Raw genomic sequence first — 27,969 nt, 5'->3', positions numbered from 1 at the left:
AAACTTCTGTTCTAGTAATTATATCTATTCAGCAATCTGTTTTGGGTGACAAAAAGACCAACTTTCTACTCCAGGAGAAAGCTGACAGCTGTCTTGTTTTCTCAACTCTTTTAATTTTATTTTGCAGTTTTGGGAGACCCCAAAGCTTGATTTGTCATTTTGCACAGTTACAAATGAAGACCCTGTGTCTTGGAAAAAAAAAAAAAAGACAAAACAGTTGTTACTTTACTGACTTTGCTTTTACATCAGACATCTGGTCCAAATGCATTTGACAAGTAATATTAGGACATTTCCTGCATTACAATATTCAGCTAACATTAGATTTTATTGGCGGATGCTCTGATAAGCTGACATTCTGATTAAACTGACATTTGCCAAGGTCAGTCTCAGAATTCAGCACTAATTGTATGCACATTAGCGAGGCAGTCCTTGTAAGCAGATTTGGTGGAGGAGCAGTCATAGTGATAGTGTGTATTAACTCAGACATTTACACAGACCAGAGTTCAAATTACCTGTACCAAAGGCACAGTCACCATCCTACTGAGCAGGTTAAAACTTGGAAGTTCGGTCTTTCAAATCAGAAGAAACATCTGTGTCTAGTTAATTTTGAAGAAAGAAAACACACAGAGAATATGACAGAAACATATCTTTCTTGACAACTTTTATCCCTCTGTTGCAGTTTCTTTTTCTGACACGTGGTGAGGCTGGACAAGGAAAGCCCTGCTGTTACTCCATTCCCTCCTTCCACCTCCTCATTTCAATTCCTCTCCCCCAGCTCAGCTCTGGTGGGGAATTTCAGAAGTGAATTCTGCAAAGCCAAAATGAAGGAAGTTTTATTCTGCTTGCCAAGCAAACTGACAGTTGCTTTTGCTATTTTGGGGAACCATCCTATAATTGTGCCCACCTGTTGTAGCAATGCTATTTTTAAAGTCACACCCAAGTGAACACATGGCTGCACAGCAAAATTTGTCAGGGATGACACTGTGCTCCCTCACCCCCAGCCTGCAGAGGTGCAGAAATCCTGCTCTGGGAATCATACAGGAACAAGGATTTCTGTAACTTGGTTCTACATATTAACTCTGAAGGGATGCAGCAACTTTGCCCTCCCTTCCACCCCAGAAGCAGCTTCCCATTTGCCTTTTCCACTCCCCTTCTCCTCTCCCCTTATCCCAGATGCCAGGCACTGCTGGCATTCTCCTCTACCAGGCCTGGATCTGTGGGAGCCTGCAGTAGGTGTGTTGCCTTTCAGAGCCTCACTGAGAGCAAAAGCAGAGGAGATCAAAGACCAGTATGAAAATAATCATGTTAAAGTCATGGGCAGAGAGTCCACACCAAGAGCAAACCATCATGACACACCTAGCGCTCTACTCAGAGCCTGGGGACCTGGCCTGCTCTTGGGGAAAAAGCAGCTGCACATACAGGTAAAATGTTTCTGGCCAGCAACAAGCGTGCTGAAGCAGAAACACACTTTGAATTCATGGTTATAATTGAAAGGAACATCACAGTTTTCAGCTGTAAAAATCCAACTGTTGTGACACTGTATTTATCTGCATCACCAAAAAGCCATCACTGCTTGCCCCCAGTTTGGCTGGAACATTGGGCACCATCAGCTTTGTAAAGCCAGCTCTCTGAAGAAGAGAAACTTAACAAAGGAAAACCATTCAGCCCTTTTTATTTATGTTTTATTAGTAATTGCAAAAAAGTGGGGGATAGCCATCTACAGAAACACTGCACCTTCAACCACTTCCACACATTAAACCTGAAAACAAAGTTAATTTCTCTTCTGCCTCCTTTGTAACATATTATAAAGTCAGAACCTAGCAGGATGATGGGGCAAACACAATAGAGGCAAACACAAATCTGCATCAGAATGGAGGAGAGCTAGTGTTCACTAGCACTTTAAGAAAATTAAATATTCAGTTTCTTCATCTTCCTTCCTTCCCCTTTAGCTAAGGCAAAAGAACTGAACCTCCTCCCCTAAAGCCACATTAGAGGTGTGACTTATTATTATTATTTTTAATAGCAGTGGCAATTTAAGCACCTCTTCATCCTCCCTGTTCTGTATTCCACTCCTTTTGTTTTGCTGTTAGAGCAAACAGGATCCAGGCCCTTTTTTTCCCCTAAAATCCTGGATGAGAGCTTTCATCTGGTCCCATTGCCATAACTGAGGACAGAGGTAGCAGAGGCTGTATCTCCACAGAAACCTGAGGAATAAGAGACTGGAAGGAAGTGTCTGAGGAGGGACACATTCTCCAGCAAACCCTGAGAGGTCATTTGTGGCATTTGCAGAGGGATGAGAAACATTGTGGCAGGTTTTTCCTCACAGCCTCTGTGTATCCAGTACACCTAATTATTTAGCAAGTCTTGATCATACTTAAGGATAATCCCAACAGGTATCTCTAAACCAAAAAATAAAACTGAGGAGAAGCAGCAGATTCAGCCAAGCAATACACAAGTTCAGTGTGCCAATTTTTAAGAGGCATCAAATTCAGACCTTGCTCTCCTTAATTAAAAGCTTTGCCTTGCCAAAGGAGTAATCTGACAGCCATTAACTACCCTGCTCCAGAAATAATTCTGCACACAACAGACTAGGGAACAGCAGCACTGAGCCACTTTAACCCATCTTGAGGGGATATTTCCCCCTGGCACTCAAAGTGCAAGGCTGCATTCCCACCCCCAGCAACAAGTCTCTACTTTCTCCTCTCACATCCCTCCACCTCCACCTGCACTCCTTCCCAGATGTCCCCCACAGGGCTGTGTTGGTACAGATGTTCCTGCAGCCAGAACAAAGCCCCTGTGCTGCTGATCAGCCTGGAAGATAACACAGCAGGGAGAGGACAAGTGCCTGTGATCTGTTCAGCACAAGGGAGCTGTGGGCTGGCACAACACAAGGAGCAGGAGCAGCCCATGCACCCTAGCATGGAGCACAGCTCCATCAGCTCCCTGCCTCCAGGCTGGAAGAGTCACAGTGTCACAGGAGGGCCACCCTTCCCCACCTCCACCCTGGGTCCCCATGCTGCCGTGGCTCTATGTGAGCGAGCTGAGAGCACTGAGCTTGCCAAGTTAACTGTGCCAAAAAGCAGCTTTCTGTGAGTTTAGTTGTCTTGATTTGCACACCACAAGAACAGACAGGCCCCTGTGCCCGTGCAGAGCCTCCTGGCCAGGTCAGGCATGAGCAGGGTGCTATCATGCCACATCCATGTTCCTGCCAGGTGCCACATTCCCCTCCTGTGCAGGGACACTGGGAGATTCCCTCTTTGAGGCTGCTGACAGATTTCTGCCTCCTCCCACTGTTTACAACCTGCTCCTGTCTAGGCTGGCTAACAGAAAAATCTCACTTGGATTCAGGTGTAGCTTTGTAGCTGGCAGACACACCACAGAGTGCCAGTTCTCATGCTTTCCAAGCTTATCTTCTATTCAGGGTGGAATAAGGTGTCAAGGTAGAAAATCCATTCATGCCTCTAGCACTGTGGAAACTGAGATGTATCCACAGCACTGACTTCCCAACAAAGAGCACTACCTTACTTTACATATTTGAGGATTTACCACTAATCCATTCCTCAAACCTTGCACAACACTGCAACAAATCACACAACAATGAAGGGATAGATGCCATCCCAAGTATGGATAATACCCTTCAGATCTCCAGTAACTGGTTCTGCACAAAACAGTTAAGCACAGAGACCACGCTGTCAAGCAGAGCTTCAAGATGTACCTTGCACACAAAACATGTATCATACACAATGTGAGTTTCCAATTCTGCTTTGTCAAGGGAAAACACATGTCTAAGCCTTCTGGGAAACACAAACCTCGATATCTGCTTGAGTCCATAGATTGTTGTAAGTGGTGACTCATGCATGAATTCACACCACCCATTAATCTCAAAGTGACAATAATGGTGCTTTAATGTCCTGGCAAAAATGGGGAAAAATGGTTAGCGGAATTTGGGAGTGACAGTTATGAAATTAAGATAAAGATCATGTTTGGAGGACAGCAAGAACAAGAAAGGGACAGGAAAAAAGAAGTCAGAAGTTATGGAGCACAGCTCTTCAAGCCAAATGGGAGTTCAGCTACCCCCTGTTTCCAAAAGCTGTTTTCCCACTCAGCTCCATGCAGCATCCCTCAAAACAATCTGTGTCTGACCAAACACAAACCCCTCCTACATTACATACCCAGCCAAAAATGTACATTTTAGTTAGACATCTTTTGAAAGTTTCATTCTGTCTTGCATAACTCACTGAAGTGAACACAGAATATGGACAGAGTCCCCAGTTGCACCAGAGGAGGTTTAGGTTGGATGTTAGGAGGAATTCCTCCACAGAAAGGATGATCAGGGAGCTGGTGGAGTTACCATCCCTGAAGGTGTTTAAGGAAAGACTGGATGGGCACTCAGTGCCATGGTCTGGTTGACATGGTCATGTCTGCTCAAAGGTTGGACTCAGTGATCTCAGAGGTCTTTTCCAAACTAAGTGATTCTGTGATTCTGTGAAGTGACAGGATATTTACAAACACCTGGTTTTAAATGCGACATGAATGGTCCATATGAGATGTTCTCAAACTCAGTAGTTGTTTTCAGTACTAAATCCAAATGAGTTCGAACATGAAATCTGGCATTACAGTAAGAGCCCCACTGTTGCTCAGTCTGATAGAAAGAGAGGTGTTTCAGGAATCTTAATTTTCAGTATTTTGGAATAGTGAATGCAAGCAATCAACCCAGACATATGCACATAACTAGCAGTAGAAGTACATGACTATTTTATTATCCCTCTTGTACTTAACATGAAATTGCTGAGATTTTTTTTTTAAATTTTAAATTTTTTCAGAACTGTTTTTCCAGAGCTGAGTTCCTTTGTTCAAGCTGCTGCTGTGTAAATACATACATTATGGGTATTGCATCTGCCATTCACATGATTTCCAAGTTAATACTAACACAGCAAAGGGAAATATTTAACATCAAGATATGCACTGTGCATTGCAGATCTAAGACAAATGCAATTTCCATCCACAGCAAAACAATCTTGCAACAACCTCATTTCCATCATGGTTCTGTGTATCCTTGCCACTCTACAGACAGCTGCAGAGTTTGTGAAATGGCCAACACTGATGGACTTCCCACACTTAAACCAGGGAAGTCCACCCATGCCTGCAGTGCATTTCTGCAGCTGTACACCCCCACAAACAGCTGGAGACTAGTGATGACACATCCAAGCACAGCTCGTCTTGGTCCCTGCAAGTATTCCCTGATAATAAATTTGCACGGAGTTATCAAAAAAAGCTTGGCCCTTGAAGAGGAGACTGGACAGATAATGGATGGCACTTTAAGAAAAGAAGTGAGGCAGTGGGTAACAGGTAAGAAACCTGTGCTTGCAGAACAGCTGGCAGTAGAATTTCACGTATAATCTAACAGTGCTATCAAAGTTCAAAATGAGGGGATTATAACCTGCTGTCTAAACTCAGAATCTTTTTAAAAGGCAACAGCTGTTAGAGACACTATAAACAATATTATTTTCTGAAGAAACTGAAGTGATAAAGTGAAATAATAATTTGAAAATACTACTACTACTAATACTAGCAGTATTACTACTGCTGTGTGTCAGAATGGTTTTCAAGCACAGATAATGCAAATAAATCCTTTATGTTAGCCTGCAATGCCTCATACAAAATCACAGATCTGCACAGTTGAGTAAACAACAAATTAACTGAGGGATAGTGGGTACCAACATTCCCAGATGATACCAGGCCCAGCAGCCTGAGACACACACTAAGACTACCTCTGTCTAGAGCTAAAACATTTGCACAAGTGCAGCATTCGCCCCTGTGAAAGGGAGAACTGCTAATTAATGCCTACATCCAGATAAACTGCAGAGGAAGAATCTGACATGTGCAAACAGCCACTTTTGCTTATTTAAGCCGATGAGTCACATAATTAATTGCCACACTTTGCATTGCTCAGATAAGGTGTAAAGGTACAAACAAGGAAGAACCTACCAGGACTTTCCACCCGCTTGTAGTGGTAGGGATTGATGCAAACCTCCTTCTGCTTTGACCCAAAGGGGAACTCGCAGCATTCCAGAGGTTTCAGTTCGTGGTGGCTCTGCAGGTCGGGCCAGCGCCACACTCTGCAGTAGATGACGTGCGGGAGCCCCTTCCTGTGTGACACCTGGAGCCGGCCATCCAGGGAACGAGGGATTGTCACACAGTTGCTGGGCTGGCCAGGACAGCTCAGGGCTTTCTCCAGCTCCTCCATAGCACCTTTCTTCTTTTTCAGTTTTTTCACTAATGCATCAACAGCTTTCTCTGCCCACTTCTCTTCTTCGTCCCCTTGCTTCCACCCCAACAGCCTCTTCACTGCTGGGCTGGTGAAGGAGAATAAACTTGTTACATTCATGGTGACCCTGCTGTGGTGACACCACAGAACCCAGCAGGAACCACTGCCCTGTTCTTCCACCACCACCAGGGTACAGCAGATTGAGGCAGCAGTCAAAAGCAGCCTGGATCAAACAGTTCTGGTCCTTTCTCCTTTTCGATCCTCCAATCCCAGGAAGGCAGCGCTGACATCCCCCCCTTGATGGTCACAACCTTCTCATTATTCTAAATCCTTCTGGTTGACAACCTAAAGGAGAGTATCAGAAACAGAAAAAAAAGGATTTTACCTTTCAAGTTAACATACAGCAGTTAAAAATACCCCCCACTTCAACCCAGAAGAGTGGTGTGATCAAAAAACAACCAACAACAAAACAACAACAAATGCTGACAACCTCCAGGACTGGACTCAAGGAACATCTGATGAAAATTTAAGCAGCAGGACCTCCGGCTGAACCCAGTACATCCCTATATTAGAAATGTAAAATCTAGCCTAAAACAGTCCCTCCTCAGTTTAAATTTTTCACTATTAAGTGTGAGGGGTGCTACAATCTGCCTGTCAGCTGTTGAACCTTAACCAGCAAAACATCCCAAGGAAACAGTGCAGGATCACTAGTGCTTTTTTTATTATTTATTTCAGAGAGCAGCTGGAAGCAATATGCCTCAACAGCAATGTGCTGCCCAGCTCTCTCCAAAACTGCCAGGCATGAAGTTCAAAAATCACTCCACTAGACCTGAGCATAATTCAATCTGAAAAAAAAAAACAGTTCAGTTTTACCTACTTTGAGGAACAAATAAAAAATAAAAGAAAAAAAAATTAAAGAAAGATCTTATCCCTCATTCACTCACATGAGAAAGAATACTGCATCTGCTCACCCCACCCAAGAGCCCTCAGAGCTCCTGAGCAGCCCATAAGGGAAAGCTATCATGAACTTCACTGATTACCCACTGACCCTTCATGCTGCAATGTCTGCCTGATATACTCAAGGACTCATGAAGGAGTGGGAAGGACAAGGAAGTCCAGATAAGAGGATTTTATACAGCACAGTAGTTCTCAAGCTGGGAGACAAGGAATGGGACTGAAGAGATGGGTCAAGAGGGGGAGGAATGCCACATCTGCAGGATCCCAAGAGTGTTTTGTCCTTGTCCAGGATGGGAGCAGGCAAAAGGCTCTGGCAAGGGAAACAGAAGAGACCCAGACTGGCAGGGGGTGGAAAATGAGACAAAGAGCACCACACCATTGATTTTCAAATAGGCAGACAAGACAGGAAACATATCCTGGACTGGATACCAACAGGTTGCAGAGGAAGGGGGAAGGGGAAAAGGATATGAATGTTTTTGTTGCCATCAGAACAACACAAAAAACACCCAACCAACCAGCAATCTATACACGCAGAGGATAGAAGGTGTCAGCACAGCCATGTCAGAAAGGATTTCACAGCTATACCAAGAAAAGATTGTAGACCTGAAAACTGCAAATGCTATGGCACACTTACCCTCTTGACTGTCATAAACTGCAATGGTTTCATAGTATACCACTACATTTGAAGAATTTTAAGCTGAAAACCATCTACTTTATTCAAATTAACTTGTCACTAGAACAGTTACCTAATTGCAGAGGTTCAGTTTTACTAGGCTGACTGCAGAAACTACATTTATGGGAATAATGATTACGGACTAAGACACAGGCCACATCTACCTACACTTCAAACTGGTACATTTCTTTTATGCTAAGAAGTGAATTAGAAATAATAATGTCCATGCAAGGGAAGATTTGCATGAGCCTGGGGCAAATTTAAGAATTTGTTTTGTTACATGGGCATGTGCTATACTGTTAAATGAACTGAAACTCCATTACTGTCACTGACTGTACTCCAGGTATACTTTATCCTTACATACACTGTAAAGTGCTCTATTAAAATGCTGTGCTAATTTAAGAACTGAATTACCAGAACCCCAGTGCATGTGCTTTAAATGTTTGTAACTGAGTTATTCCCAATTCATAAATAGTCTGTATCTCAATCAATATTCTATGTATCTTTTTTCCTGTGCTTTTCAAATAAAATATACAAGTTCCACACACAAAAGTTACAAGTTCCAGTAGTTTATCAAGTAAAGCTTTCTCCTTCACTTCCATCTGAATTAAACAGAAGAGATTTGAGTTGAAGCTCTAATAAAGGAGGAAGTACAAAGTCTACATTTCAACCCGAGCTTCATTCAACATTGATAATGTTTGCAGATGTGGTTCTACCCAGGCCTGACCCATTTTTCACCCAGCTACTTGCTGTGAAAAAGGAAAAGTCCTGTCTGTTAAGCCTGTGTGTTCATACCAGTGCATGAAAATCCAGCCCTAACACGGGCTAGCACACGGGCTCTGCCCAGACTAAGACGACCTCGGATGCAGCCCCAAGCAGTCAGACCAAAGGAACAGATTCTCTGAAGTCTTTGGATCAAATCCTGCAGCACACACATATTCCACTCCCCCAATCATGCACTCCAAAACAAGTTTCACCCTCACCATCAAAGCTATGGTGGCACCTCTGTGGCAACAGCTGCTGGGAGCAGGAGGAACAGCATTAGGCCCAGTGCTCGGAGTGAGCTTGGGAATAACGCAGCTCAGCAGGACCCAGCTGGGCACCAGCCTCCAGACAGGGATTCTGTTCAAGTCCTGCCTCCAGAACACAGCCTAAGCACACCCCAAGCCCTGAACAAGCAGCAAGATAAGGGAAGGGGGACAAAACCCACAGCTGCTGTACACTAGTTTCTCTAAGCTCCAAAACCAATATTAAGCTAAAAAAACCAAAAAACAAACAAACAGACAAAGAAAAAAAACAACAACAAAACCAAACAAATAAAACCCAAACCACAATGTATGTGGAGATTTTTGTTTCCAAGAAGCAGAGAGCTTGTCTGCAGGGCTGAGCCCTTGCCAGTACATTCCATTTCCCTTTCTGCCACTCTTGGTTTCTGCACTGCATCATTTCCTGTATTACTTCTGCACAAAGTGGTCTTATCAGCTGGAAGTGCAAAATAAAGATTAAACCACGAGTCAGCAGATGACACAGTCTGTGTCTTTGTTCCCCAAATCCACGTGCCCTTCTGGGAAAGTGGGAGTTAGTATTTCCAGCAGCTAAGTGACCACCAGCCCTGGAAGGGTCTGTTTATTCACAAGGTAGGGATGAAACAGAAACCTGGGCCAAACAACAGAGCACTCTCCAAAAGGCATCTGGCATCAGTTTAAAGGAAATTGAGTTGTTACCCACTTATCAGACACTCTCTACACTTCCAAACTCATGCACTTTTTACTATGTGTTCTGTCTGCTGATGGATGTGCTGGAATCAACAAACTCCTTTCAAATTCTGATGTTGTTTTATTTGTCTTCCTTCACTGCTGTTGTCTTTTTTTGTAATTTTTGGAGTAACGCACAAATCTGTATGCAGCCTATAAAAAAATAAGTGAGCATTATATTTCTATATATATCTGTCCAGCCAGCCTTGTATTTAAACAAACATATTTAGGCAAAATGCCTAAGAGTGAAGTCCTATTTTTCTAGCCCTCAAAGAAAAGATAGTTACTCCATCAGCAATATGAAGCAGACATTAAAATATTCAATGAGAGTGCTTTCAAATTCCCACAGGAGATCCCATAGGAAACTGTCCCACTTTGCATAAATGACTGTTTTTGCTGGGTGGAGAAAGGGTTTGGACAATTAGATGATCCTCTCCCAGAGGGGTGGATGGGGGAGGAAAACAACTTCTAGCACAAGTTTCAGGCAAACAAGAAATGACTCTAACTCTTCTACTAATTTCATTATTTGTATTACAGGCTCAGTGATGCAGGCAAAATGGATCCTATTAAATATTTTTAATATATGCTTAGCACAGTTAGACATAAAAATGGGCAGGAACCACAGTGAGGATAATTGTTAATAGTGAAAACTGTCTAGTCTATGACTACATTTTAAAAATCCAATTTATCTTAGTCAACATACCTCTTCCCAGCATCCATTACTTAGTAGCACTATAAAGAAATAACAAGCAGAGAGATTTTAATTTGCTTCTTTAAAAATATTTAGTCATTCAACCTCTCTGAGAGACACATACTTTCAGCAACTCATGTAACCAGTAACTCATGTAACCATATTTAGACCTTTTTTAAAAAAGAAACAAACCCAAACAGATTTTGGCATAGAAGGCAGGGAGCTGCCTCTTTATACCAGCAGGAATAAATACAGTTTCCATGTATTACTAAAAGGCATGAAGTCTAAGCAGCTGCAATGCTAGAATGTGTAACAACAGATTGTGCACTAACTTAATCTCGCTCCCTATTCTTGGAGCAAGTAGCAAAAAGTTTCGATTTACTTTTTCAAGTAATGTGATTTGTGAAACAGGAAAGTCCAGAGTCTTCTGCTGAATTACCCTTCTTTTAGTCAAAAAATTCTTTCTTTGCACCTTCTTATGGCAGAAGATCAGATTCTGCTCAGCTTGGAAAAATGCACTAAACCTGGTAGAGACCTCAGCAACATTACAACACACATGCAAAAAGAAAGCACGTTTCACATCAGAGTGCTGTATAACTCATTAGAGAGCTGACAACCTGAATTGGCTTCCTTTGTAGCTTTGGAAAATGACAAGAAGGAAAAGGAAAAAAAAAAAACTCTTTTATGTTCTCTTGGCATGGCACAAAGAATTCAAAAAAACCACTGAAATATGTGATCCTGTGTTCTGATATACAACATATCATTCAAGGAAAGAGGAACACACTGGTGTTGAAAACACCTCATCGTACCTAACAGAGTAGGCAGGGTTTTTCCTGACCTGGATGCAGCAAGGGCCAGGAGGATGGGTATCTGCAGCCTGTTCTGAGAAGTAACCTCTGCTCCAGCCCAAAATACCCATTCTGTCAGAACTCCTCTTGAGCCATCCCTCAAGCTATTTGGCTGAGGCGCTGCCCTTCCAAGAAAATCTCCCATGTATCACTGCACAGCCCTCAGGGAAAAGCCTGTCAGATACCCACAAACACCCTTTAGTTCAGCAGGCAGGGGGAGAGCAAAATGAAACCACAGGGGCAATGTAGGATTTACCAGTGGAGGCAGAGGAGGGCAACAAAAACCCAAAAAGCCCATTGCCCTGTTAGTCCAGAGCATGAAGGGATAACCTTTCACTACCAGGATCTGCCAGCTCTTCCCCAGTGCTCCCCAAAGTTCAAGCAAAGAACACAGCGTTGGGCCATTTTCTAGTGAGCTGCAGCTTTTCTCCTGCCCACCTGCCCACTTGGCTTCTGGCAGACAAGGCACTGCTCCTTGCCCTTGAAGTCTCAACTAGCATGATTGCAGGAGTAAGACAACAGCAAATTCTTACAGGTTTTCTGGATCTGAAGGTACCAGATTTGCCAGATTTATGGTAACTTTGCTATTACTTCCCCAGAAAAAGTACCCACTTTCCATAGACTAGAGATACCGAATCCTGTATTACAATGTAACTAAAATGGCACAGCAGTCTTTCTAAGCAAGTATATCATTGTGAGAAAAGAACATGGCACAGTTCCAACAGACATCCATCAACAATTAGATCTGCCCTTGTCCTGGTTTAGAACAGCTCTTCCCAACACCTTTGCAACTGTTTTGACCTACTGAAAACCATACTCCTGAAAAACAAATTTAAACACCATACCCTTTCATATGTTTTATCTCCACCATGTTTACAAAAAACACTAACACTATACAGTCTCTTAAGTGATCACCAGGTCCTCAAATCCTGCCTTTTTCACCAGAGATGAGAAACACACTGCTGAATTTTACTCATTCTTGCATGTGAGATTCCACAAAGTCACAAAACACCAGCTCTTCCTTTACTGCCTGCTGGTCTCCTTGCCGTGCTTATTTTCTATATATTTTATATCACCAAGACTACAGGAAAGAACTAAAACCAAGTTTGCCAAGATAGCTGTTCAGGAAGCTGGGTAAGCCTGGTGCACAGCAGGGCTAGCACAAGTAGGACAGATCAAAACATCCACCCAGGTGTGCACAAATCCCCCCTGGTGTCGGCGAGCAGCCGGACTGAATCGGATGTGCTTTCAAAGATTATCTCTAAAACTGCAGCCTGGTACTTCAACCAAGGTCAGGAAGGAACTGCAACTTGATGATTCAGTCAAAACTCTGACACAGATGGGATTGCAAAATATGAACTTCACTAAAATAACCTATATGATGAATACAAGGCTGTGAATCACAAAACTTGCCAGAATAGTGTTCATAAGGTGTGGTGTTTTTTTTTTTCCCTAAATGCTATGCAGGAAGAGAACTAAAGGTCTCTTAAAGAAATCCTCAAACTATGACAAGACCTTCAAAAGAAAAACATATCCAAAGAAGCAGTTGTCAAGAGACATTATGAATTACCAGCCATCACAGTGGGTATTTCACTATACATCTTTGGGGCAGGTTTATCCATTTCATTTGTGCTCTGTTGTACTTAAACTCCACACATTGTCCCACCAGGACACTAGGAGCACTCGGGAGTACAGGAGCAGCCAAGGATCTCAGTCAGCATTGTTAGATGGCACAGATCAAGTCCTGAAAAATGCAGGAGAACCTCTAAGACCAGTCTGCAGCACTGGCTATGACTTTGTGAACCCCCACCTATCAAAGTAAGTTAGAAGACCTTTTCTAAAAGGTGAAAAATCTGGGGAAAACAGATTTTTTTTCCCCTTTCATCATAAAACTCCTGTGTAACTCCCTTTTTCCACAAAGGCCATTCCCTTTCCTGACTTTTTGAACTGTCTTTAGAAAACAGGTGTTGTTTACAACAATAACAAACACACATCTGTGTGGGTGTGTTAATACACACAAAGGCAGGATAACTGAAACCTCTTCCTATATTTAGATCTGTCTGGTCAGCTCTAATTGCATAATTTAATCAAAACCCTCTCCAAGGGAAACACATCCATATTCATCACAGGCATCAAAGGAAACATCTTTACAAACTATATCCTTTTACAAACCAACACATGGTCCCACATCACTTGTCCAATTGTTGAATTCCTCCTTTGGGAAGGGCACGGAATTTTATTTCTTTTTATCAGCTGAAAAAAGCATTTCCCTCCAATTCATCAGCACAGGGCGGGAGGAACTTCCTTCACAGGTGAGATGCGGAAAATTTACTGACATGTCACTTTCAGGGGTTTTTTTAGGCAGTTAAAACATACATCTGCAGCAGAAAGGAAAACCTTTAAAACAGAAAAGAAAGAAAAATGCCCATCACCACTCAGACATCAAAATTTTTGAGTGAAGCTCATAAAATGCAAGATGTGTTTTCTCTTCAGAGAACAGGACAGTCTAGCACAGACTGCATGAATTTAAAAAGGGGTTTGTGAGCCCCAGCCAGAGCAGTGCTCCAGCATTTTATATTTTAAGGTATATTTTAAGGAGGGGAGCCCCACCAAATGCACTCCAGTTATGCTCAGCTGAGGCAAGCAACTACTCCTACAAATGATTCATTTCACCAAGAGCCTGCACCAATAGTTACATCAGCTGCATTAAACCACTTCTAAAGACTGTGACCCAGACCTCATTTATCAGAGATTAAGTAAAGATGCTAAATTACAGCTCAAGATCCCCAGCTTTAAAGCAGAATCCTTCACCAAATCAAAAGATGACAAAAACTGAGAAGAAAAATTACTTATTCACCAATAACAGAGTTATTGGGTCAAGCCTCAGCAAAGCAGAACAAACTGGTGAAAATTAAACCAAAAAAGCAATGCTGGTAAATTAAATAAATCTTTCCACAAATTAGTGCTCCACCCACCATTTATGCACCTTAAATAAGAATAGTCAGTTTGCCAATGCTGAAGACATTTCAGTGCATTTCATGAGATGCATGGTTTTTTTTACTTTTTTAAAGGATTCTTGCAGCTTTCCTCGGCTTTGCCTTATCTGTAAAAATTAAAGAGCAGTTTTTTGGCCTTTAAACAACTTTTAAAACACTGTACCTTCTTCATGTCTTTAAAATATCCATGCTGAATTTCACCAAGTGCCCTGCAATTCACAACTACCATTCTGGACAGAGAAAGTGTTTAAAGATGACAAAGCTTTCCAAGCCAAGTTTATACTACTCAGACACAAACACCAATATTTGCCAGACTTCCACTGTCCAATGAAACATTATTTAATTACTGCATGCCACAAGTGGCCCACTGAAAACCAGGACTGGACTTCAGATGACACAAGGCCCAGTGTGCTCCAGGTGCTCAGGACACTGAGGAGCAGCTGCACAACCCCATCACAGCAAACACTCCCGGGCAGTTCCAAGGTATTTATCAAGCCACCCTAAGTCACAGACCCTTTATAAATGGAAGATCACAGTGCTTATAGATGCCCCTTCAGCTTCCATACAAGACAATTAAACTCTTTAAAGTTTATGACTTACAGGCAAGTACAAATCAGGGATCCTCTTGAGACCAAGTCAAGGACACTCTGGGTTAACAAAGTTCAAAATTCACCCACAAACACACATAAAGGGTTGATTGCAGCCTTCACCAGCAGCTGAGGTACAACTCTGAGTGTGTCTACACCAGAAACAGACCCAGAAGTCACAGACACACCTTTCCCCTCCCAAAAGGGCAAAACAAGGGTGCAGACATTCATGAGGAGTCAGAAAGATCCAAAAAACTGTGGGATGAGGCAAAAGCAGCTGTCACAGCCCCGTGCCAGAACATCTGCAGAATCTCACGTCAAACTGTTTTCTCATATTCCTGAGATCAAGGCTTTGGAGCGTTCTGTACAAAGGCTTCAGCCCACAGATAGGAGCTGATAGTTAATGCAGCAGTTGGGAACAGCATAGCCTGAAAGGAAGTGGGAGATATCCTCCTACACTGCTTACTGGGAATACTGAGGCTTTATAACAGGAGAAAAGGGCTGTAATCTGTCTGACTCCCTGGTTATCTGTAAGCTTTTCATGACTTTTGGAAGAGGAACCAAGCCACATAAAGAATTACTCAGTACCCCTCCCTTATCTGCAAGCTTTTCTTCTTAACAGAGCCTTATGATTCTGCATATGGCAATAAGACAACCTATTAATCACTCCAGCATAATTTTTTGAGACCAGTTTGAAGTTTCAAAAGTCAGGTTTTGCAAAGCTGCAAGTCTCTTACAGCTGAGACACCAAAACACAGCATTTTCCAAACACCCCATGCTCTGCAAGGTCAGCAGCAGGCTAGCTTAAAACAGCCATAACACTTCCAAATTTTCCACTGCTGCCTGCTACTGAACAAACAGTCACAGCTGGCCTGGTACTGAGGATGGACAGAGGAACTCCAAGTTCCAAAGTCGCTTGCCAAGAATACTTCTAGGCTACAAGCAAAGAACACACAAAGATTTCAGACTTCTTGTCTTTTAGCTATTCCATAAATGTCTTTAATTCTGGGGCTGAAACCAGCACTCCCCAGCTCCCACTGTAAGAAGCCTTTAGGCTCAAACAACCCTGACTTCTGGCTGGCCTGGAAGATTGAGAGTCCTCATGTACAAGATCAGTGAAAGCAAGAAAGCAGGCAAAGGTGTGACAGAAAAAATCAGGAATATCAGACTTGAGCCAAAGCAGCCTGCCACCAGCACTGCCACTTCTCCCTGTTCACACCCCACAGGAGATGTGCTGGGTCTGACCATGAGCAAGAGTCATTCCTGATAAACCGGTGGGGAGAAGGGCAAAGCTGGGGTTATAGCTATTCAGTCAACTTCAGTAAATAGCCTGGAGCATTTATGCCAGTTATGCTGATGCTTTCTGCAAAGAAGCCTCTAGCCAAGCCAGAGATAAAAATGAGAAAGATGTTACAGTCAGATTCCCATCTTCTGGAGAGCTCCCCAGCACAGCAGAAGGCTACAAGGGAATTCAGTGAGTACCTTGTTCCAGCACTAGGAAAAGTAGTAGCTCCTGCTACTAGGGAAATACCTACAGTTTGTATCTTAAATCTGTAGATAGTCTAATTCCCTAAAGTTAAGAAATTACTACAAAGATGCAAGTAACAAAAATGATTAGGGGCTTTTAAACACATTTATCATATAGCACCAAAACAAATGCTTTCTAAATTTCTTTTGAGAAAAGTGGATCAAAAGCCAAAAATTTGAAAGTGATTGATGCAGTGGTGCAGAACCCAGGAAAGCTACAAACACTGCACTGGCTCACAGCACAGATCAGCTTCAGGTGTCCCAGCTGTCGTCACTGGCAGTGATTTCTGGTAACACCAATCTGCCTTTACAGAAGGATTTTTAGTGGATTTAGTATTTGCCTTTTCTCTGATTTCTTGATAATGCTGCTAACTGTACCCAGTTTGCCAATTGTTTCAAGTTATTTCATCCTCTAAAGAGGAAAATAAAGTTTCTACTACCAAGAAGTTAAACTTGGACATTCTTTTCCTCCTGAGGGAAAACACTTGTCCTGTCTCACACAGGACACGCACTGGATGTGTTCTGCTCATGCAGTTGCATTAAATTAAACTAGAAAAACATCTCTAAGACAGCTTGCAGTTTACTCTAGCAAAACAACACTTGACCAGGAAAGCTTGCTGAAGTGTTGCTCTCCATCAGTCCTCCCTCACCCCCCGTAAAAGATACTGCACCATTAATCACTGTCCTTTTTCTGCCAATACAGCTGCACTGGGGCTTTGTAGCTGATGTCACTGCTGGCAGTCAAGTCTCTCTAACCACCAACATAAGTATCTGGGAAAAAAATCCTGTAAATTAGACCTTTCCTTGGCAAGCACTTTAAGGAAGCCTTCATCTGGGAGTGCTGCAGCATGGCCTGGCTACCTCCAGCAGCTGCCTTGGGCCAGCAAGGTCACAGGTCCACAGGCCAATGAGCAGCCCCAAGGGCTCGCTCCCACCTAGAGAGAAAAGGTTTCCCTTGACTCCCTTGTGCCATAACTTCCCCTCTACCTGACAGTCCATTCACCCTCCTAACCTGGCAGAACCAACATAAACCAAAAAACACCTTCTGCAGCATCAGCTCAGAGCACCAAAGTCACCCAGGCAGCTTACACAAAGGAATTCATGCCTGGGACTGAGAGAAACCCGGCTCTTAAGAGTTCTCTCCATCTCAGGGAGCTGCCACCCTCAAATTTTAAGTGACATCCAGGTCAAAGATGAGCTCACACTCAGACACGAGTACTTCAGCTGATTTGCAAAACCTGCTCTCATCCCGAGAGCAAGGAGCCCTGCCTTGGCTGGTTCTGAATAACCAAACACTCCAGCAAGCAATTCAGTCCTCCTCTACTGCCACTGCCTTCTGCTCTGTAACTACAGCAAAGCTGGGGAAAAAAGGGCAATTTCATATCCATCTATCCAAAAACACCACACACACTAGAGCCCTCTGCTCTAGTAACTACACAGCAAACTCGGGGAAAAAAAAAGACCAATTTCATATCCACCTATCCAAAAATACCACACACTGCAGAGCTTTAACCCAAGAGCATTTATAAAATATTTTCCACATGAAATATAATACGACACATTACAGAAACTATAATTGCATTAGCCTAAGTTTTAAGCTAATAAAGACAAAGACTTTTCCTTTGGCTACTACATCCAAGAGAAAGCACTTAACACTGACACTAGCTAGCATGGATAATAAAGGGCCTGTTATTAAATATGCCAGACTGTAAAACCAGCAGCAGGCAAAAATGCAGAACAGGAAACTGCAACAGTCAAGATGGCAACCTATATGTAAGTCAGCTTTTCCAAGACATTCAGCAAGGTCAAAATTCACATTTTTCAGATTAGTATACTTCATCACTGCATTCACCAGGTAATTAGCAGAACTAAGATGATGACATAACCAAGGAATGTTCTTTCTATCTATCTATCTATCTATCTATCTATCTATCTATCTATCTATCTATCTATCTATCTATCTATCCATCCATCCATCCATCCATCCATCCATCCATCCATCCATCCATCCATCCATCCACCTTCTTGGTAATAGAAAGAAAACAGTGTCTGACAAGAGCAAAGAACAAGAGACTGTGTGAGGGGAGATGAAATTCTGGTCTTGAATGTTGAAGACTCATGGTAAGACCTCAGTAAAGCCACTCAAGTTGGGTCTCTGTCCTTCCCATCTCCCTCTTCCCTCCCTGTACAGGGAAGCAAGCACATGCTTTAGATGTGTTTGGGATTCCTGGAATACTACCACCCATTTGAAATTAAGCAGTGTAATGGCATTATGCATATAGCAATCCCTGAAGTCATCATGCACATGTCGCCAGGTCTCCCAAAATTTTGGGAGCCCTCTCTCCCCTGCCACAGAAAATATGTCCAGTTACAAGCTACATATTCTTCCCTCAACAGATCAGTTGAATCAAAGTCTTTACAAAGTAAGATGCATGCAAGACAACAAGGGCACTTGATTAATTCCTCCCACATCAATATTCAAACGAAACCAAACAGATACAAAGGTGAAATACACTGGCAGAATGAAGTCAAGTATGCAGCTCATTAACAGCATCTGACCAAACAGCAGATGTTTCCTCCTCCTATCACCCTTAGGAACACATTTAAGGGGAAGCCACAATTTGTTGCAACATGATTCCCCACTTATTTACTTCATCTTTAATCAAAACTGATTTCAAGCATTTAAACAGCATTTAAGTATTTATATATAAATAGTTATTACATACACAGACCTCAATAAATTTACAGTCTCTTCTCAACTATATATAGGTGTAGCCTACCTTTATCAGATCTAAACAATTTAACTTTCAGCAGCAGTGATATTGTTTTAGGTATTCATTTGTGCACACACACATACAGCATGCCTATCCACTAGAAGGATCCTACGTACACACCATTGTAAGACTAAAAACATCTTGAAGAGTCTCATGCCCTGGTTTCAACATGCTACACAGACACAATGCTGATATTACTTTCAATGCCTTAAAATGCTTGAAATCACAAGTCTGAAATTATTTACAAGAAAAATATCTCAGTGATTTAATCTTTCATGTCAACACAGAAGATTGAGATACCAGTTTGCAGTGTTGGAACAAAGCGAGAAAGAAAACCAAGCAGAGGTATCATCAACTGTGGTCACTGCATGCACCAATCAATCTGAACATACAAGATTCTCTGAACTCATGGGAAACTTCTCATCCTGCTACAGAAGTGTCAAGTGTGTGCACATATGCTTTTTTTGCTTTCATCTACTTAGATATGCCCTTAAACATGTACATCAGTCTTGCCACCTCTGTAGAATAAACTCTGTAATGCTGCAAACTCTGAAATCCAAGTTCTACTCAGGGATGAAATCTGTACTGAGCTGAAATCTATATTTTCAGCTTCCCCTCAAACAAGTACCAAGTACTGAAGGAAGCAAGTCCATCAGTCAAAACTGGAGGGCAGATGAGATTCTTACACTCCTGCTGGGGAAAGACACAAGGAGACAGTGAAAACTCTCCTGGTTCTGTCTATAATCACTTCAGCACTACAAAAATTTTTAATAGCTATCTTATTTTCAAGTTACCCAATATTGGATAGATAGTCCATAGAACACTTTGATGTGGATTGGCATTTTAGTAGTTTTAATGACAAAAACATGCAACAAGTGATATACTTCTGAATACCATTAAGTGCTATAATTCAGACTGTCTACACTGGCTTAGACAGTCTCATCTGCTGCCATGTTGGGAAGAGTGTTCCCTTTATAAGTACAGAAATATGAAATAACACTTCAGAAATCACTGGTGAACCACATTAATCATTTGCTTACATGCCAACTCAACATAATAGTTGGGTTTGGATGATACTGCTTTGAACAGTGCCTAAATATAATGACTTATAAAAAGACATGTTTAAAAATAATTTGTTTTTCTCCTTTTACTCTAGACTTTGCCTGTGCATGCTGGAGAAAGGATGAGGAAGAACCAAATGGGAGAGACTGGTGACATCTGTTCTAATATCACTCTCCCAAGCGGATAACACACATTGGAATAAAAGTGACGTAGTCCAGAACAATTACAGAATTATGTTAGAACAATCAGACTGTGCAAGTGTCCAGGACAGCTCTACTGGTCAGCTTCCCTACACTGGGAAGTCTAGAGACAGGAAGAAAAAAGCTTCAATTCTTGATCTAAACTCAGCTTCTACAGAGTCTCCCAAGAGAGCAGTCACCAGAAGAGTACAACTGAGCCAAGCAATCCCTGCTTGCAGAAAACCCTTTGGGATCTACTGACAGCTCAACCCAGCTGCTGTGTGGCACTACAGCCCCACAACCCTTCCACCAGAGCAATCCCACGGCCACAGTTCCCCACACATCCTTCCACCTTTCCCAAAATAAAAAAATAACACAGACGGATCCAACCCCACAGCTCAGCGGAGTTTGGAGTTTCACGCATGGAACACTTGACTTCACACAGTTAATCAGGAGGACTGTGCTCAACCTTTGTTCCCATTAAACTGGGAGGAACTTCCAGGGCCAGCACATGCAGGTGACAAATGGATGCAGGGAGAGAAACCTGTATGATCTGGGGTCATTCTAGAAAATGGTTTCATTCCTTGAAATCAGCATACTTATGAAACATTTGCCTTCTCCATCTCGTGGGGCATCCCCCACTCAAATACACAGCAACTGGAAAAGCTTCTGTAATGCAAATTGCCATTTGGCTGAGGAGAAGGACAGGGATCTTTGTGGCAGCCATTAGCCAAGGGTGTCCTCACCCCTGAATCCATCCCTGTAAAGCCCTCCACAGAAGGCCAAATTGAACACTTTCTCTGGTTATTTCAAATCTTGAAGAGTAGCAACATTCTAATGGAAATAGTTATACCCCAGACTTCGAGGATGCAACACTAAAACTTTAAAAATATCAATTCACAATAACTTCCTTCCCACCCCAAACAAAACCTTCCATTCTAATATAAAATTTCTCTGTGCTGTTCTACAGCTTGAGAATTGCAAGATGCCTGTGTAGATGACCCTGTAAGTCACCAGCATTTCAAACCTTGCTTGCCAAGCTGGGGTTTATATTTTAAACTCGAATTTTCCACTCAGTACATTTCAAAGGAAATCTTCTAGGAACTGCATATAATCTTTTAATTATTAGGACTGGTATGCATTCAGTTTTTTACTATGCACAGAAGAAAGGCCAGGGGAAGAACATTAGTCTGCTCTTACTACAGGGAAAAACAGTGAAGTTTTCATGGGCAGAATAGATCTTTCCCCACTCTGAAAGCAAAACTGAGTGAGTTTGTCATGAAAACCTAAACCAGAAATTAAAAAAATAACCAGAAACAAAACCAACAAAAAAAAGCCCCACACATCGGTAAGATCACTTCATCGACCATAAAGCAATATGTGCAATCTGACTATCATTCTCACAGATTTTATGGCTCACTCTCCAATATTGTAGTTTCTTCATCTGCACTGACACAGCAGAAGACAGCTCCACATCCATGTTTAAAAAGCAACTGCACTCCAAAGTGAGCTTTAATTCTTTTATCTGCCACTCAAAAAGCACCTTAGCTAGAGGTGCAGCTGAACCTGGAGACTAATAAATGGTCACCACTAGTGACCATTTATTTTGTCTGCTCCACTTGCATGCCTCAAAATTATTTTTTTACTTATATTTATGACTAAAAATAAGGTATGTTTCTTTCTGGGCTGGGAGAACCTCAGGAGAATAAAAACTCACACCACTTCAGGTATGAGGAGCTGGTTTAAACACTAACAAATGCAAAACTCCTAAATCCCCAAGCAGCACAGACTAACAGAAAGAAGAAAAAAATTGTTTTCACAGGACTTTTCCCCAAACATATCAGAGTCATTTTAGCAGCAGAAACAGCAAGACCTAAGATGCTGAGTACTTAGCAAACATTTTACTACCTGAAGCATGCTATTTTCTAGGGCTGTTAGAGGAAAACACAAATCTGAAGCCTCAGTTGTCTTCACCAAGAAAAGTGACCTATGCCATCTCATATTCAAAATTATAGTCTCTGTTCTAGAACTTTGGCCATATATTTCAAGAAATGACTAAAATGCTCTGTCTTATACAAGAATTCAGATCTGCAGGAATGTTTCAACAGGCAGGTACAAACTTCAGTAGGATAGAAATACTAGGAGGAAAAACTCCAAACAATTGGCCTGTTTGCCTGTTTGTTCCTTTGCTATCTGATAGCACAGTCTGCAGGTAAAGTCTAACTGATCCTTTAAAAAAAGGATGTATAAATTTCAGAGATTCACTCACAACCACTTCCCCACTCATCCATCCCATAGCTGCATGTGCCTTCATCTATTTTAGCTCCTAAACACTGCAAGGAAGGGGCTGAGATTCAACCTAGATTGGTTCAGTTTTTACTCTTCACAGGCCACCAACTTTAATTCCAACTTCTCTTTGCATAACTTCAATAATACACACGGTGCTCTCTTTATCAGATTCTTAAAGCAGCCCTATCTGAGCACAATGGGACATGTCACAGACACTTGCTTCCCTGCCCTCATAATATGCTTTAATTATGATGACTGAACTAACAGGCTCACATCATAGACTTTTACAGGTTGACCCTGTGTCATTCTGATGTATCATTTTGCACCAGTTCAGTGCTGTAAATCAATTTAAGATCTCCAGCAGGTTGAAAAGGCTGGTAATGATGCTTTCTCTGCAGTCTCTGGGGACTCCACATTATACACAACTTACATTATTTATAAAGCTGAGATGATGCCTCCATTAGGCCTGTAAGACTACTCAAATGATATTTTACGCACACAGCTTAGGCTGCACAGAGCAGAATACTAGCAATATATAATAAAGCATTCATGCTTTAATATAAAAAAAACCCAAACCAAAACAGTCATAACCCCTTTATTTTTAAAATTTAAATCTTTATAGCAAGAAAACAAAATCATGGTACCATTTGAATAATTTCCCAGTACTCAGAAACACATGTAGCACTTTTATTAACCTTTGTATTGTTTTTCTTCACGTTCAACTCTTTACTTCTGTTTTCAAACTACAGAGGAAAAGCAAACACCAAACTCACCAGTTTTCAAATATTTGATTTGATAGTTACTATTTATATGAAAACAGAAAGATCTCCATCTGTTTACTCAGTCACTTCTCTCAAATGTATCAGATGGTCACATCTTCAAGGGTACACAAAAAAGCAAGTTGAACAGAACAGAGGAGGAAAAAAATGTATTTGATTACATACCCAATGGTAATGGGGTCAAAACAGATGTAAGGACAAATCCCTACCCTTAGGGTAACCTGATCATGCCTTGAACTGATCATTTCTCATAGCTGTGGAAGCCTTCTGGATCACCCAAATCAAGGGAAATTTCTCTCAAGTGCCTACTTACAGTCTGAAGTAAATTGCAAGACTTCAGCCCTAAGACCACAGCAAGGACTCCAAAAAGGGCCAGATCGCTCTCATTTTCACACTGATGTTCTTCCAGGCACAACAGAGAAGTGAGCACTCAAAATCTGCACTACAATCCAACGAGAACCTTGAAAAAGCTTCACAGCACTGCTCTCTGGTTTAGGGGGAAATTAAAATAAAAAACTCAGATCCCATAATTCAGCCAAGTCATTACTCACAAGTAAAAGGAAAAAAATAAGCCAAACTTAGGTTCCCTCAGATGATTTGCTCCTATTGTTTGACATGACAAGGTGCATGCAGTCAGCTACATGAAGAATTACAGACACACACCTGCAAAGAAAAGTGTTCTCCATGGGCTGGGTAAGCTACAATTTTAATTCTTAATCCTCAATGCTTCTTAAAAATACATATAACTATCAGAAGAAAAAACTTTAAACAATTTTTCTTTTTCTGACTTCCCCTCTCTGTCCAAAACAGATTCAAACTATCAGCTATGACAGCTCTTTCCTAAGAAGCCTGTTAGTTTTAAGGTGCAGTATCTTTGGACACTGACATCCATTAAACACTGACATGTTTCAGGCAATGAGCTTTTCCATTTGCCTGTATCTGAAATACACATCTACTTTTACTCCTCCCCATCTGGCTCTAACAATACTGTTTTTATTAACCTCTGTTGAAAATACTTCCCCAAATAAAACTGCAGACATGCAGTGAGCATCATGTTATCCTAAAAGACACCAAAATAACGATTAATTTTCAGAATAAGCTGTTGTTATCCAGACACTGTAAAAGCAAACTGTAAGGTCGGACCACGTACCTTCTTCAGAATCATCTACTAACAAAAGAGCAATCACAGCAACCCTGCCTCGGTCAGAACTCGCTCTGACTTCAGTTTATATTAAAAAAAAAAAAAAAAAAGTCAGCATTTGGCCCAGATCGCTTCGAACGCATGACTGAATATTTCCACGCCAGTAAATTTTAATAACCTTTAAAGATCTATATTCAGGATAAGATTATTTGGCTGTACGAGTATATGAAGCAACTATACCGAAGAGGGGGAAAATCTCAAGCATCCAAACCCTCTAACAGGGAAAAGAAAAAAAAAAAGTGAACTTTCCTTGACCTCTAAGCACAGATTTGTCATTAAAGAAGAAAGGAGGGGAGGGGAGGAAGAAAAAAAAAAAAAAACCCAGGAGGGGAAGGGGCTGCGGAAAGAAAGGAAGGGGGAAAAAAGAAGCAAGCAGATAAATTAGAGGGAGAGGGACGCGGCCGGGCCGAGGCGGGAGGCGAAGGGCTGTTCCCGCACACACAAAGGCGGCCCCTGCCCGGCCGCCGGGGCTCCGCCGCGTCCCCGCGGGCCACGCTGGGGCCGGGGCCGGGGAGGAGCCGCAGGACGGCGGATCCCGGCAGGGAAGGGCTCTCCGCCCGCCGGGCCCGCACGGCACCTACCCACCAAGTTGGAGCCGGGAGCGGTGCCCGCCGGGCCGCCGCAGGGACGCCATCATGCCGGGAGGAGAGCGGGAGCGCAGCGCTGCCCGGAGCCGCTCCCGCCGCCGGGACCGCCGGGCAGCGCCGGGCGAGGAGCGGGAGGAGGAGGAGGAACAGCAGGAGGAGGAGGAGGAGGATGCGCGGGCACAACCGCCCGGCCCCGGGGGCAGCGAGCGGGGAGAGGCGCGGGGGACACGAAGTTGTTACCGGCTGGCGGGCGGTGACGGGCGGCCACTGGCAGCTCCTCCGCGCCGCGATCGGGATCGGGATCGGGATGGATGTGGCCCGGCTGGCGTCAGGCGGCCGGAGCCGCCCCGCGCCGCTCACCGGCACAGTCGCACACACACACACACTCGCACACACACACGCACCGGCCCGGCCAGGGATCCTCCCCAAATTCCCGCCCCCGCCGCCGCTCCGCCGGGTCCCGCTGGGAGCGCTGCGCCCGCCGCCGGAGAGCGGCCCCGGCACGGCACGGCCCAGCCCGGCACGGCCCGGCTCGGCTACTGTGTGCCCTAAGCCAGAGCCCGAGCCCCGGCCCGGGGGTGAGCCCCCTCCGACACCCTCAGTGCGGCTCAAAAGGCGTTCCTGCCCCGCCGGAGCGGCTGGGGAGCTCCGGCAGCGGAGCTTCGGGGACAGCGGCAGATGCTGTCGGACTTGGAGTTAAGTAAATTCCTGATGGAACAGGATTATGTCCTGCCGCTTGCCACAGGTGATTCAGCCTTGACTTGGTCTAGTGTTAATACTGAAGTAATTGCCGTAATAGCCGCCAATGACAGAGCACTCTCTAGCCCCGGGTGTTTTACACGTGGACATCCTCCTGCCCATAGGTGTTGCTGCACTTAGTCCTCACTCACGCGAGTAAAGCCATTGCAGTGTGTGAGGCTGCTTGTGCAGCCAGAGCCGCAGTGATGAAGCCTCACGCCGCTCTCCCTCTGACCAGAACTCCATTTGGAGCTGCAAGTGTCAGCTCCAGAGTGGAACTGGCTGAAAGTTTGGAGCCCGCGTGTGGAACGGCGATCCTGTCCTGCCTGCTCGCAGGATCTGTGCAGTAGGCAGATAAGTGTTGCGCAAGCAAGACTGAACTCAAAATGATTCTTTAACCAACACTTTGGCTTTTACCCAGTCATCGTTCCTGGAAGGAGATTTGAAGCAACAAGTACAAGATGTTCCTACGTGGCAAAATATTCTGATACACCTATATGCATAATTATATCCCTATACTTAGGCCAATAAATTTTCACATATATAGGCAGTTCTGGTGTGACTTTAAACTAATTTTAAAATCCAGCAACACTGAGGCCTGGAGGACTTAAGGCTCTGAGAGTTTTACCAGATGAACAGTTGTCCTGCCCACCCAGGTGCATTGTGAGTCTGAAGATACAGAACTGGAATGGCTTGACCAAGGTCACAGAAGGAGCAGCAGTAAAAAATACCCAGGTCTATGCCTGTGAGGGTATCAGCACTTCTTTCTAACTTCATAACTTAAAATTCATCAATTTCTTTGCCACATAAATACCACATAAATTGCAAACAGGTGAACTGTACTATATTGTTAGGTAGAATGATACAATAATAGTAGAGGAACTCCCACACAGGATGATGCCATAATATTGCTGGGGAAAGCCTGGAATAAAATTGCTATTTTACTGCTTAAATTTTGAACTTTGAATTATCCAAGATGAGTGAACTTTGGTAATCAGCTTTAATGTGTATTTTGTACTTGCACTGTACACAACTACGCTTAGCAAGTAAACTTTTCTTTTTATGTGTAATCACAGATACAGTGCAGCACTGGACTGCAGATACAACTGGTAAAGTTTATCTCAAGACAAACTGAAAGGTCTTTAAATTTTGGCAGTGTAATGAAGACATTTGCAAGCAAGGTACAGAAGAAACATGAAACTGATAATGGCTTTTGTACTGTGGTAGTGCTTAATCTGGATCCAGGTGTTCTGGATCAAGAGTAGTGGATGCAGCAGTAGTGTCTGCCCCAAGAGCTTGGCAGTCTTGCTCTCACACAGAGAAATACATGGAAAAGGCCTTTTGTGTGCCTGAGCTCTGCTCTGCACCCTGACTTGGCAGGCACAAGCTCCATCCACTGGATCCTGGTTGCTGAAGTATCAATTCATGATTCACACTAAACAAATATGACAAGGAGATAATTAGGGAAGCACTGCAGTTTGTCAGGTGTCTTATTAGAACTGCATTTTTACTTCTTTTGTTGTTGTTGTTAGGGTTGACTGGTTGGTTGGCTTTGGCATGAGGGAATTAAATTATTTTCTACTTATGTTGAGGCTTGGGGAAGATCACATTAATATGCTGCTTTCCCTAAAAAAGGCTATAAAACAGCCTAGGAGAGTCTTTCTCTGATGTTTAATAACCAGAGTGTTTGTCCTGGAGAGGGCTGGGTAGCCTGGCTTCAGACAGAGCAGTGGTGTGAGAAGGCCAGGGGACAAGGCAGAACAGTGTGCCCTGGTGAGATCTGCCTCCAGGCTTCCCTGGCTGGGCTGTTCTGGCACACTGGCCAGAACAACACTTCAAGTGTGCCCCTGCTTTAGGATGTGCAGGCAGAGCTGACTGCCCAAACCCACTGCTCTGTGGGTGAGCAGTATCAGCAGTGTCCTACTGCACACTCACCGCTTCTAACTCCATTGGCTACTTCAGTACCCTGAATCATTAACTTCTTCCTGCCCTTTCTGAGTAACAAGAAAACTGAAAAAAGGAGATCAGAGAGGTGTGTACATCTGGATGTCAAACTTGA

The 27,969-nt window shown here is 43.1% G+C and overlaps 1 protein-coding gene across 4 annotated transcripts in view; it reads right to left on the bottom strand.

The window, feature by feature from the left end:
- The window catches only part of SMAD1 (SMAD family member 1), a 43,752-nt gene extending 18,206 nt beyond the window's left edge, over positions 1–25,546 (bottom strand). Inside the window, exons 1-3 of one of the 4 annotated variants that reach the window (XM_064711218.1) lie at positions 14,788–14,894; positions 13,364–13,588; positions 5,989–6,613 (exon numbers count right to left, since the gene is read on the bottom strand). In XM_064711218.1, the coding sequence (XP_064567288.1) occupies positions 5,989–6,388 (400 nt within the window). In that variant the 5' untranslated portion in view covers positions 6,389–6,613; positions 13,364–13,588; positions 14,788–14,894. Of the gene's footprint in view, positions 1–5,988; positions 6,614–13,363; positions 13,589–14,787; positions 14,895–25,166; positions 25,314–25,412 lie in introns of those variants that run through there. The other 3 variants (XM_064711215.1, XM_064711217.1, XM_064711219.1) reach the window with 3 other exon arrangements.
- Positions 25,547–27,969: the final 2,423 nt, after the last annotated feature.

Source organism: Zonotrichia leucophrys, chromosome 4 (assembly GCF_028769735.1).
Source record: "Zonotrichia leucophrys gambelii isolate GWCS_2022_RI chromosome 4, RI_Zleu_2.0, whole genome shotgun sequence".
NCBI lineage: Eukaryota > Metazoa > Chordata > Aves > Passeriformes > Passerellidae > Zonotrichia > Zonotrichia leucophrys.
This window is presented reverse-complemented; position numbering and strand designations above follow the sequence as displayed.